Below are 13,727 nucleotides of genomic sequence, written 5' to 3'. Positions count from 1 at the left end.
TCCCCCTCCCACAGGTCTCAGCTCCAGCGTCCCTTTCCCTGACAGCTCAGTCTGCAGTGTCTCCAAGGTGTCTGTCCCACACTGTAATTATCTCCTTTATGGACCTGGCTCCTTCTTTGATGCTGTCTTCCCTGTGAAGACAGTGACCACATTTCACCCTGTGCATGGCACCAGGCAGCTCCTAAGAAGCAACTGCTAAAGGAATGTGTGAACGCTCGAGAGGCAGAACACGTGCTTTGCAGGTGGTTGTAAGAATCAGTAGTCCAGCGCCCGGCACACTGGGCGTCTTGTTGGGAGCAGCTCTTGTTTGCCTCCGCCTGTGCGCGCAGCCTCACAGACGGTGAGAGGCCCTGCCCGTTGCCTTGTAGTCACGAGGCAGCAGCCACGGGCCTCTAGTGCATGTCCTGGGCTTGATTCTCAGGGAGGCGGTCTGCGGACATGTTTTCTAGCTCCAGCATGAAACTGGTCAGACTGGTTGAGGCATGGACCATGAATTTTTCCACACACAGCAGTAACGAGCATGACTCGGCTGCTTTCTGTGGCCAGTGTGCATGACTTTGGGAAGAAATCGCTCTCCAGCCAGAATTCAATAAAATCTTGCAGACTGGCTTTGAAATTCTTCCATGCGAGGGACGTCCCAGGAGAAGAAGTTAATCTCAGTCATCCCCCCAAAACACTGGCTTTGAAGTTTGGCAGTCCTGGGTGTGAAATCTGACTCTATAGGTTTCTTCGTGAGTTCCGGCAGGCCTCCCTGAGACTAGGTGAACTGGAGCCTGCTTCCTTGTTTGTAAAACTGGGGGCAATCTGTAACTTCTGGACAGATGGCGAGTGCAAGCGAAGGTTCCTTCGACCAGCGTCTGAGCACCGTGGTTAGGATTAAATTAAATAATGGTTATGAAAACACTTGGTCCAGGGCCAAACCCACTGTAGTTAGTAACTTGGAATGAGACAGACAAGCACCCAAATCCCAGCTCAAATCCTACGGTGATTCTGCGACGTTTGGCACGTTACTTTCTTTCTCATCTGTTGTCATGGGGATGACAAATAACTTCAAGCACTCACATGCAGATTCAGTGAGGAGCATGCAGACCATTACACGCCCCCACACGTTTGAGGGGGGCATGGCAACCCACTCCAGTATTCTTGCCTGGAGAACCCCCATGGACAGAGGAGCCTGGTGGGCCACAGTCCATGGGGTTGCACAGAGTCGGACACGACTGAAGTGACTCAGCACTCACACAACATTTGCAGGACCCAGGATGAGCGCAGAGGCCCACCAACCCTTTGTCCACATACATTGAATGGTTAAGTCAAATACCATTTTATCTTCCCTTACTTAATACACAGAGCTTCAACATGTTGTGGAACTGTGCTGCCCGGGGTGAGGCAACCACCCCCAGCCACAGGTGGCTATTTAAATTTAAATTCAGTAAAATTTAAAATTCCATTCCTCGGCTTCACTGGCTGCATTTCAATAGCCCAGGCATCCAGTCCAGCGGCCGCTGCATTGGACAGAGAACACTGCTTCATCGCGGCAGGTTTCTAGCGCACAGTGCTGGGTCTGGAAGGACGCATGTGAATTTAGAATTCCAGGACTCCTTGGCCTTCTGGAATGGGCTGCAGGGGAGAATGAAGGCCGGCCTCTGGGCCCAGGCTTCCCGCCCCCTTTTCTCCCTGCCTTCCTCGTGGGCCTGAGGCCGACACACCAGAGCACTGTCTGCCCTCAGGAGGACAGAGGCAGGCGCTGGAGGCAGGTGTGGGACATCTGGGCAAGGAACTCAGGGATCCCAGGTATGGCTGGGGTCGGAAGGGTGCCCTTCTGGGTGGGCACCCTGTGGCCCCGTGGGTTCCTCACCCTGTGGAGAAGGGCCACTGGAGAAAAGCCAGAGCAGGGGCCCCTCTGGCCTGGGTCTAAGAGAAGAAAAGGCGTCTAACACAGGGCCCAGTGCAGAGGGGGCCCTCGAGAAACGGGGCTTCTCTTGCTATTTGAACACAAGACAAATCAAATTCACGGAGCCAGGAGTTGGAGCCACCCCTTCGAGGTCAAAGATGCCACCCCCATGGCAGTGCACGGAGCCCTGCAGGGTGAGGGCAGGGCAGCTGGCACAGATGGGCCACACCACCCAGGACCCTGGAGGCCTAGCTCCGCCTCAGACAACCCCCACGCCACCCCAACAAACAGGCCAAGGGTACCAACGGGCCCCTCCTTCCTCTGACCCCAGCTGGCCCAAACGCCAGAGAATCTGGGACAGCTGGGAGACCTCAGACTTCTGAACACACTTCATTCACTTTAGCCCATTCTACGTGGAAGGCGCTTTCCACTTTGGAAGTGTTCCAACTGCTAAAGGAAGGCTTTGTGTCCTTTGAGAGACCTTGCATCACCTTTCTCATTCATTCATTTAAAATATCTAAGGGCTTCAAGAGAACCTGCAGAGAACCAGACCCTGTGATGGGTGCAGGGGATAAATGGCTGGCAAGACCGAGAGTCCGGGCCCCCTGGGACCTTTCACAGGACGAGGTGACCCAACAAGCTCATTACTCCTGAGATCAATGTGAGCAAAGAGCTGTAGGTGCCACTGGAATGTACAAACCCACTGAGGGAGTCAGGACGCCGGACCTGAAGGATCAGCAGGAACTAGGATCCTGGGGTGGGGGTGGGGGGTGCCTGGGAGCCATGCCCATCCCAACCCCTCCCCTAGAGGTTCTGCCTTCAGTGGACTGGTGGTCCCAGAGCCCCCAGGCCAGTCCGACCTGCGGCCGGGACGAGAATGGAGGACTCATGGAAAGAGGACAACAGAGGGACAGCGATGTGCAAAGGCCCCAGAATGAAGGGCATTTGAGAAATGGTGGCATCGCCCGCCCCCAAGGCCCCTCCGTAATGTAGACTGTGGATGGGATGGAATCGGAGCTGCTGGATCTGAACACACAGGCTATATCTACCTGCTCAACCTTCCCCTGTTCACATGCAGTGAAGCAAGAAGACATTTTTTTAAGGGACAATAAATAGCAATTAAAAAGCGTGGCCAGAGCTACCCTTCCCAGCGCTCACTTTTCTTTGCAGATGGTTCACGCAGCGCCTGTTTAAACTGTACAGGCTAAACTTCTTAGCTTGGTTCCAAGGAAGCAGATTGTTTCTCGAGCTTGTTAAGAGGTGACAGAATCCCGCGCTGCGGGCGTCGGGGGAGAGTGCTTCCTCTCTGTGCTGAGGTCTGTGAGGCAGGGGGAAGGGTCGGCCTCGGGACTCGCCCTCTGGGTGACAGCCCCCCACCCCGCCCCCACTGCACCCTGGAGCCAGGAAATGCTCCAAGCGCTGCACTGTGGAACTTCCCAGAGTGGGGGGGGCGCGGAGGCCAGGGGCTCAGGTGGAGATTCTGTGGGCCCTGCTGTTCACTCGTTAGCCCTGAATCATACCAGGAGAAAGTTAATCCTTTCTTCTCTTCCAGTCTTCCCAACCGGGTCAAGGAGAGCGTCTCAGTTAGGTGCCACTACACCCTTAACACTGAATACTTTCCCAGTGTTCTCTTTAAGGGAGAGATTGGGTCTTGGCAAGAGCAACAGCATCAGGCCAGTGCTCGGGGCCTGTGCTTCATCACAGCACTCGGCGGTCATCACTTTCTCCTTTGGCAGCGCGCAACGCTGGCTTTGCCCTGGGTTGTCATAGGTTCCCTTCCAAATGAGCTAGGGAAAGAGTGAGTTGATTTAAATGAAAATGTGATTTTGTAAATTTAACAGAAGTGGTAGGAAATACAGTGAACATCATGACAGAGATACACAAGTGACTGCAGATGGGGGAAATGCTGGACAGGAGAAAGGACCCAGCTCTGTGGTCTGACGTAGCTGGGCTCAAGTGCAGGCCCCAGGGCCTCTGGCTGGGAGGGGTCTGGGGGTGGCGGAAGCCTCCCTGGGCATGTAGGAGTGTCTCCTGTTCCCTAGGCCTGCAGGGGGGCCCTGTGAGGGGTCAAGGTGACCCCCTGGGGCGATCTGCAGAGTTATACCCTTTACCAGCTCCAAGGAAGGGCTCAGAGCCAGTCTTGGCTTTGCTACCAGGCTGTGTGACCTTGGGCACATTCCTTAACCTCTCTGAGCCTCAGTTTCTTCATCTGTAAAATGAGGCTAACGTGTGGATCTCTTGCATAGGTTTTGATCACTAAGTGAGGTAAAGAAAATAAAATGCTTAGCAACGTACCTGGTACACAGAGTGTGTTCAGTATAGATGAGCCATCAAAATTGAATTGAACTCAACTGGGTTTCATTTAAACGAATTAAGTCATGAAGTAAGGAAGTTCTGGAGCCAGAAGCCTCTGTAGCCTTTAAAACCAAGCCCAGAGCCCAGGCAGCAGCACCCTAATTGACGGTAATGTCTGGCCTGGTGGTCATTTTGAATGCAAGAACAGGACTGTTCAACATCAGGGAAATGGGTAAGCAACTGGAGATGAATCCCCACTGCAGATTGTCAGGCAAATATTTAAAATGATGTCACAGAAGAATGTTTAATGTCATGGAAAGATGTTTAGATATATGAGGAGGACGGAAAAGCAGTACAAAAAACAGTGTGTACATATTCAGTCATAAAAAAAGAGGCACTGATACGTGCCACGGTGCTGACGAACTTTGAAAACATGCTAAGTGAAAGGAGCCAGCCACAAAGACTGCTTACGGTATGATTCCATTTATATGAAATAAAATAGGCAAATCCACAGAGATAGAAAGTAGGGCAGTGGTTACCTGGGGGTGGAAGGAATGGGGGAGGCTCTTTTGGGGGAAATGAAAATATTGTAAAATTGATTGTAGTGCAACTCTGTGAATATACTAAAAGCCATTGAGCTGTACACTTTAAATGAGTGAAAATGGGTGAATAGTATGGTACGTGAGTTATATTTCATTAAGGCTGTTAAAAATTATGCACAGCGCAATTTTTCTCTAAAATTAAGAAATACATATTTATATGCTATATATTAGTTTCAGAAAAGAAAATCATACTGTACATACTTTTTAACAGCTTTGATGTATATATACAATATGCATATGTTATATGCATATATATCATTATATACTAATATGTATGTATATCTTCCTGTCTATTTGCCTGTCTATCTACGGAGAGAGAGAGACTTGGGAGGCAATACAAATATATTTGCAATGGGCTTATGGTGATTTTTTTCCTTTTCACTTAATCTGTATTTTCTAAAATTTCTACCCTGAATATGTTCAATATTTGGAAAAATAATGAAAGCATTTTCTGCCTTTCTCTAAGAACACCTCATTTTGAATTTCAGTGTCAATGAAATCAGAACCAAAGCCACCTCCCGAGTGGGCTCACCTCCCCAAGAACTCAAGCCGTTACCTTGTCCACGTGGAGGGGAAGCACGAACCTCTTGAGGGTGGGCATGGAGGTGAGCCTGGAGTTCTCCTTAAAGTCCTCGTTCAGGTTGGCCAAGTAGAAGAGCTGGTAGAGGCTGCCGTCCTCGTAGGTGATGGCGTCGAACAGGAGGCAGCCGTCCTCCTCGTAGGCATTGACGTGGTGAAACACCACCATAGGGTCCGTGTGATACTTGGTCGGCACAGGCTTCCGCGTCCTTCGGTCGATGATGTGGATGTGAGTCTGAAAGGAGATGCAGCCCGGGGCTCAGCGCTCCCTCTGCCAGCCCCACACTGCAGCACTGGGTGGGGGACAAGCCCCAGCCAACGGTTCACCTGCTCGGGACCCTGAAGCAACCCCTCCCCTTTCTGAGCCTCTCTGTCCCACTCCAGGGGGCAAACCTCACCAGAAGCCATGGGGAGGAGGGAAGCTTTGCCGCATGGGGTCTCGGCCTCACGTGGAGGACCAGACCTTTCAGGGAGGGCCCTGAAAGTGCAGCGTCTCCCCGACCTTCATTCAACTGAGATCCAGGTGGGCGGCAAGTGGCCAGCTCCCCGGCAATGGCCAAGTTGGGGAGGACCAGCCCTGTCAGCTTCCTCAGGTCCCACCCATGGCCAGAGCCCCTGAAACCCCGTCCTGGACCCCCCACCAAAGCCCTGGCCCACTGCAGATTGTCCCAGCAACCAGGCTGCCCTGGAGGGCTGCAGTGCTGAGTGACCAGTCTAGTCAAGCTGATATCAGCCCAGTAGGCCTCCGTACACACCTCTGGGTGTCATAGGCGGTATCGCTCTGGGTGGCAATTAGCCGTATCTACAGCCCTAGTTGCTTAATCCGAGGGTGAAGGGGTGTTTTCTTTCTTTTGGCAGCTCTGGCCTAACCATCCTCCTCTGAAAGGAGGGAGAGGAGGCTCCAGCCACCTTCCCTGGCTCATCGTCTCTTTCTCTCTTTCCCCAAAATCAAGCTCTGAAGTTAAGTGGGGGTGATGAGGGCTGAGTGTTGCAGAGGAGAAGGGACAGTGGGAGATGAACACAGGGTGAAGGGACAGGCACTTCTTTCCCATAAACCCAATCCAGGGGTCAGCTGCAGGGACTGCTCAGAAAACTCTACAAATGCATTCAAAGCCCTGCCAGGGCTCGGGGGCTCTCACTGTGGGACTCTCTGGGGCCAGAGATCCCTGGGGGATCCCTGCAGCCTGGAGGCCAATGGGGCCCTGATGCTCCAGGTGGTCCCCCAGAGCAAACCCACTTCCGCCGGCCCCCTGATGGCCCCCTTGCCCAGCTCATTCGTGCCACAAACACTGACATATTTTCGGGGGAACTAGAGAGATAAACCCCCCACACTTTCATGCAGTTTATAGTCCAGTGGGGGTGAGGCCAAGGGTCAGTGACCAAATGTACAACATGTGAAGGATGATGGCTGAGCACGACTGGGAAAATGAGGTGGGAGGTGGAGAAAGCCTGGTAGTGGGGAGGGGTCTGTGACAGCTAGGGGGACCTTGGTGATGGAGGTGGGGGCCTTAGAGCCAGACCTGGATTCACAAGGGGAGGGAGCCAGCTGGGGAAGAACGTTCCAGTGGAGGGGGCAGAAAGTGCAGAGGCCCTGAGGCAGGAACGTGTGTGCGGCAGGTCTGAGGTGTAGGAGAGAGCCAGAGGCTGGGCTGAGGGCATGATGAGGGCCTTCCCAGGCCAGTGAGGCCTGTGGGTCTGATTCTGGGGAAGACGGGGAACCAGCAGAAGGTTCTGAGCAGGGGAGGGACCTTGGGGAGCTGCTTTGCTTCCTCTCCTCCCTGAGAATGCAGGCATTAAAGAGGGGGTGGCCACAAAGACACCTCTGTACGGATGCCCAAGGATGCTCGTGGTGCACAGGAAGGGGAGCAGAGCGGTGCTGAATGGATGATGGAGGGGGCCCTCTGCCAGGGCTGGATGGGGAGAAGTAGGGGGCTTGGCAGCTGCTTTCTACATTCGTGTGCTGTTTAAACAGATGATGCTGAGCCCCTTGCCCTAACTCGGGACCCCTGTGAAGGCCCACCCAGCCTCAGAAGTCTCTGGAAGGCTAGCTGGTGCCTCTGGGTACACTGCCTGGGAGCTCGCTTCCTCCCCCGCTGAGCCGCCCACCCCTGCCTGCTGACCTCCGGCTGGCTCTGGCTGTCCTGGGGCTGCGGGGTGGGGGGTTCCCCGGCTAGGCCTTACCTTGTCCTCCCTGTGGAAGGCCAGGCAGGAAGCCCAGCTCACACCCCGAATGTAAGCCGTGGCCATCTTGAGGATGTCCAACTTGAAAGGCTGCTCGAGGAAAATGATGTAGTTCTCGGTGACTCCGAAGCTGTGGTAATAGCTCGGGGAGAGGAGGGAGTGGGCGGCGATGGAGCAGAAGACCTCCGTGTCCTTCAGGGGGCTCCGGCCCTCCTTCCTGCCCCCTGGAGAGAAGCCAGCCTCAGGAGCAGCTGGGACCTGACTGCCTCCCAAGGACACCACAGGGCCACCGCATCCTACAGCCCAGCCTTTCAGCCCGCCCCACTGAGAAGAACCTTTGAGAGTCGACAGCAAACCGGGTGAAGGGCTGCTGCCTGGCTGAGGCAGGGACTGGACCTCCCCCCACCCGACCCAGGGGCCTGGTTTAGCATCTGAAACCGCTGCCTCCCCAGGCTCAAGGCCCCTGGGTCTCTGGGCCTTAGGGCCAGGTGTCAGTAACTCTGGCCTGGGGCTAAGCTGGCCTCCGCCTGCTTCCAAAATAAAGGTTTATCTGGAGCGAGGGCCACGCTGCCGCCTCCTGCAGAGTCCACAGCTGCTTTGCCTTCAGGATTCAGAGTCCAGCAGACGTGGCGCAGACCACACAGCCGGCAATGTCTCAAATAGTTACTCTGGGGCCCTTTACAGAAAACATTTGCAACCCCGGCTCTGGAGCAATGCTCCTGAAGCATTGAACGTGCACGCAGATCGTCTGGGGGTCATGACAAAGTGTGGAGGCTGACTCAGCCTGTGGGGCAGGGCCCACGGCTCTGTATTTCCGTCAGTCTCCCAGGCCATGCCCTGGAGTGAGGCATGGCAACCTACTCCAGTGTTCCTGCCTGGAGAATCCCCATGGACAGAGGAGCCTGGTGGGCTACAGTCCATGGGGTCGCAAACAGTCGGACACGACTGAGCGACTGAGCACAGCCACGCCCGGGCCGTGGGCTAGCTTCCCAAGATGAAGCTTTGACATGCTGCTGAGGTCCATCATCTGACATGCATTTCACAGGGTTTCTGTGAATTTCTCTTGGCATTTCCTGTTCTGAAGGACCTAGGAGTGAGCCCAAGCGCCTGTGTTGATGTGACAGACTGTGGCAGTCAGGGTCGGCTGTATGATTCCCATTTTACAGATGGGAAACTGAGGCTTGGCGGGGCAGCCAGAGGCACAGGGTTAAGCCAAAGGACACAGTCCCCTCAGCCTGGCCACCTCCTCTGTTCTTTGGAGGGACAACCCTTGGAGGGAAGGGGGGAACTGAAGGAAATACTGCAGGAGGCCAGGCGCCTCACCCGGCACCCAGCACAGAGGTGCTTGGGACTGCTCGGTTTCCTTATTCCTCTGCAAGGATGAGTCAGCTGCTGGCCAAAAGGCCTCCCCCCCAGCCCTGCGGCTGGGTTATAATGAGTTACATGCAAGCGTCCCTGCCATTCCTGTGGCCACCTGTGCACCCTGTAAACAGCTGGCTGGTGGGAGGCAGGCTGTCTGGTTGTGGGGTAGGTAGGTCTTTTCTTCACTAAACAAATGGAACACAAAGCAAACGGGAAGGAAAGGCACCCTGGCCTGGGAGGCGGGAGGCAGGTGTGAATCCTGGTGAAGCGCCAGCCTGGAGCAGGTGCGGAGGGTACCTGCTGTGAGCCGTGGGGACGTCACCCGATCCCCTGGGGCTCCCGGTCCTCAGGAACATGAGGTGGCAAACTCAAATGGCTAGCCTACCCTCAGGTGGGACATTCTAGGATCCTGAGCCGGACCCTGCATCCCTTTATTGGCTCAATTAACGGGGGTTCCATTTAACAAGAGCACTCACTGCACCATGGGACCCAGGGATTCCTGTCTGCCAGTGGAGCCTGGAATTTGCTGGACGGGGGTGCTCTACAGAATGGTAAGGGAGGGGCCGGGGCAATCTCCTATGGAAACCTGTCTTCCTAAACCAGAAGGTCTAGCTGAGCACCCTCGCAGTCCTGCACCATCCCCGGAGCCCGCACAGCCACCCTCGGAGGCCTGGTCTCCTGGGTGTGGTTGCGAGAGGGTCCTGCCCAAATAAGGGCTAGGAGTCCCACCCTTCTCCCCCGCAGGAACGCGCAATCACAATCAGCCTGGGCGCCATGCCAGGCTCCCGGGCCTGAGTGAAGAATGTCTAGAAGGCTCAGGGAACAGGGCGGAATCTGGAGTGGATGCCAGCAGGCCTGAGCTCCCTGAACAACCCGGGGAGCCTGGCTTTTGGGGCTTGGATGAGAAAGAGCAGCACAGCCCTGACAGATGGAGGTTTGTCAGAAAACTAAAAAATGAATGAATGAAAGGAAGGATGGATAATGGATGGATGACAACATCAGTGGATAGATTGATAAATACATGATTAACAGATAAATTAATGAAATAATAAACAGGAATCGAAAGAAAAGGAGGTTGAAAGAGCAAAGGGATTCACTTCTTCCAAAAGGAAACGTAGCATCATCCCTTTTCTCCTAAAGGAGAAAAGCGAGTCCATGGTCCTCTGAGTCATGGATGTGGGCAAGTATCAGGTTGAGTGTTGTGCCATCAACCAGAACCAGAACTCTTCCCAAAGAGCCACCTTGGTGTTCACGCCTCATCCCAGCCCCAGGATGACCCACCTGGGACTGGGGCAGGGATCTTAAAGATCACATATTTTGTCTTCCCCTTGTCCACGATGGACGTGCCAACATTGAGAACATTTCCAGCAGCGTCGTAGTGAGGATGTGAAGTTGCCAGATTTACAGCCACATATTTACGAAAATCAACCTGCAGAACAGGACAGTCAGCTGCTTTTAAAAAGAGGAGAGGGCAAAGTCCCGCCAAGAGCTGCCTGACTCCAGGCTCAGAGAGGTGATGGCTATTTTTCCATGTCTCCCAACCTGAAAATAAGGCAGATATTGCCTTTAAAGGAGACGCTTCCTCTTGCGACCTGATGTAACCTCGTGGGGGCTCCCACAGCACACAGGCTGCAGGGGGCTTGGTGAGCTACGTGTGTTCTCTGACGGTTGTCCCTCTCTGGCCCCACCGGGTGGCCTCGGTGTGGAAACCCGATGCCTCACCGCAGAGAGCTCCAAGTAACATCGTGGGCAGAGAGGCAGCCTGGGTGCTAATCCCGGCCCTGGTGAAGTCATTTAAATCCTCCCCTTTTGTATCCCACAGAGGCATAAATCCCCAGGCCTCTCTCCTAGGGTTATTCTGGGAACGGAGAGGTTACGAAAAGCATTTGGTCAAAGGGAAACACTGACTAACGACCTCAGTAATGATCCCGACTCCAAACAGGCCACAATCATAGAGCAATGGGGTGGCCAGGGAACCAGCTGTCCGCCCTTCCTCCCTGAGAACGGCACAACCTTCAGCCAAAAGTCGGGCGCTACCTCCTTCTCACCTAGTGATTCCTCTCTGCAGCTTTGTGGAAAGTGCTCCTCAGTTGGACCTATGCTGCCTAGCTTCAGAGGAGCTGGACATGATTTCATGGCTAAGAAAAGCACTCCCTCGAACAGATCGTTAAGATGTATTGCAAAGACATCAAGGCTTTGAACAGCCAGCTGGAGAAAACTGAAAGTGGGTCTACTGATCTTTGTGAAAACGTAGATTCGCTTCTGCCCAGGAAAGGTATCCACGTGGGCGCTGATTTTTGCACCCATGCTCTCTGCCTAATGCCTTCCTCTCCAGGGATGCTGGGGGTCCTGGACAGCCCAGCACTGTCTGTCATTCATTCAAATTTCCACTGAGGGGCCACTCAGTGCCGAGGACTGTCGACACTGTCAGGGGTCGAACTGGACCTTCCAAAAAGGCAAGTTGAAATAGGTCCTAACCGCTCGTGTCTATATTTTGGAAATAGGGTTAAAATGAGGTCATTCTGGAATAGGGTGGGTGATTTGCATCTTTACAAGAGATTGGAACGAGGCATCTGTAAACCAAGGGGCGACCACCAGAAGCAGGAAGAGGCAAAGAAGTTTCCTTCCCTAGAAGCTTCAGAGAGAACAGGGCCTGCCAGCACCTGATTTCAGACTTCCGGCCTTTAGAACTGTGGGGGAACACATTTCTGTTGACCTAAGCCACCTAGTTTGTGTTCCTTTGTCACGGGAGTGCTAGGAACGAATTCAGACACAGAGATGGCAGGGCAGAGTGCTAAGATGCCCGAGACGAGGGGCTCAGAGGGGGCTCCTCTCTGAGTGCCTGCAGCCTCCTGGCCTCCCCGCAGAGGGTCCATTCCTTAAGTCAGGCACTGAGGCTGCTTGTAGACTCACTGATACCTTCTCCAGGGTTTCCAGGGTCTGGGGGTTGATCCTCCTGATGTAACTGGTCTCTGTGGTCGCGTAGAAGTCTTCTCCACACCTCATGATGTTGATCAGACAGTTGTCTGTGAAATCAGGGATAGTGTGGGACAGGTAGGAGAAAGCTCTGGGGAGGAAAGCAAGTCAGCAGGTCAACCACTGTGTCCACTCAGCTGGAAGGTTCTACTCCAGATGGCTTTAGTTCGCCTACCACTTAAAACACTCTACTTCAACTAAGGGAGGGAAAGTGCTGGGTCACAACTGGTCGTTTGAGGAATCTGACAGTCCAGAGATCAAGTTAACCCAAAGCACCACCACAACCAATCAGCTAAGAAGGGAGTCAGCTGGGACAGCAAGGCTGCCCACTGAGCCCTCCCCAGCTCCCCAGATCCAAAGGTCTCCCCCACCAGAGCCATCAAGAGCTGGTGGACAGTTCTCAAGTATTTTAAGAAGCTCTATAGAAATCATACACATACCCATAATGGCTCCCCCGAAACTAGAAAAGCAGTTGATCTCTGCTTTGAGCAGGAATGACAATCCACCCTCGTTACCTCAACTTTGTCCAAGAAATTCGTTTCTTTGAAAAAGGAAAGTAAACTGAGTTAAGAACTGATCATCCGATTAGAAGGCACACTCAAAGCAGGAAGTCTTGGCCCCGAGTACTGGTGAGTGCTCCCCCTACTGGCAATCACTGTAACAGCAAGGATGCCGCACAAGCTGCGGTTTCAATTCCTTCCCTCCCGCTGCCCCCTGGCTCCTCCCCCGTCTGCAATGGCTGTTCCCAGCCTGCTATTTGCGGGACCCCCAGCGCTGGAAGCTGGGATTGGAGAGATGATGTCAGTTCTGGAGAAGCAGAAACCAGCTTCCCTCTCCAGGCCAGTCTACCCTAATGTACCCCTTCTGTGTCTAAAGCCTATCAGAAAGGAGATGATGACCACTGGCCTGATTCCCTGGCCAACAATTCAGAACGCGTAAGGCATTCATATGCATCACAACCCAGATGGTTTTAAATGTGTACAACTGAAAATCTCCCCCGTCCTTCCTCCCGTTGGTTCCCTACCTCGCCCATGCCTTCTCCCAGGCTTTCTGCACATTCAAAAACAAACCTAGATATCCCCTGCCTTATAGCACAAATTACAGCATATTATATGCTCTTTCTACACTTAGCTTTTTTTTCCTTTTTCCCCACTTAGCAGTGGGGAATTTTCCATTCAGTACATAGAGGGCATCCTCAGTGCTTTTTATATCTGCCTGGTGTTTTCCTGTATAGTGTTACTGCGATTTATTTAACACTCTTCTGTTAATGATCACCTGAGTTATTTTCAGTTCCTCATCATAACAAATCATTCAGCCACGAATAACCTTGTACATTTGTCATTTCAGAAACAGGCAAGCACCTCTCTGGACTGAAGGGAATGTGTGTTTGTAATTTTGATAGGTCACTTCAAAGTGCTCTCCCACCAGCCATATGGGAGAACATCTGACAATCTGCCAGATGCTCTTTGCCTTGCCTGCTATCTGTAATCCAGAAGTACGTAGCCTGCATGGTCAAAGGCCATCATGGGAAGTTTTCCATCCACCCTAAACACACCGTCAGAGGAGCAAACGCTGGTTGTCTCGACCGTCAAGGATATTGGAAAGCGGGACTAGATACAAAACGGACAGTTACTTGGAAAATATGTTTTTGCAGGGGTCTGGATAGGCCATTGTTCCGAATTCTGACACCACAATCCTGTTTGCTTCGATGTTGGCAGTGTAGGTATCACTTCTCAGGTATTTGCTCCTGTAGTAGACTTCGCCTGAAAGAGAAGCAGCAGAATCATCACAGGCTTATTTGAAACTTATCTGAACTTATTTGAGCCATTCCAGGGATGTGA

The 13,727-nt window shown here is 53.1% G+C and overlaps 1 protein-coding gene across 1 annotated transcript in view; it reads right to left on the bottom strand.

Annotated features, from left to right (window-relative positions):
• BCO1 (beta-carotene oxygenase 1) overlaps nucleotides 1-13,727 on the bottom strand; it is a 32,364-nt gene that overhangs the window by 8,328 nt on the left and 10,309 nt on the right. The window contains 5 exon segments of the mRNA XM_010850795.1: nucleotides 5,345-5,602; nucleotides 7,549-7,772; nucleotides 10,192-10,339; nucleotides 11,830-11,977; nucleotides 13,520-13,649. Of these exon segments, the coding sequence (XP_010849097.1) occupies nucleotides 5,345-5,602; nucleotides 7,549-7,772; nucleotides 10,192-10,339; nucleotides 11,830-11,977; nucleotides 13,520-13,649 (908 nt within the window).

Source organism: Bison bison, unplaced genomic scaffold, assembly GCF_000754665.1.
Source record: "Bison bison bison isolate TAMUID 2011002044 unplaced genomic scaffold, Bison_UMD1.0 scf7180017864295, whole genome shotgun sequence".
Lineage (NCBI taxonomy): Eukaryota > Metazoa > Chordata > Mammalia > Artiodactyla > Bovidae > Bison > Bison bison.
The sequence above is the reverse complement of the archived record's forward strand: the minus strand, read 5'-3'. Positions and strand labels throughout refer to the sequence as shown.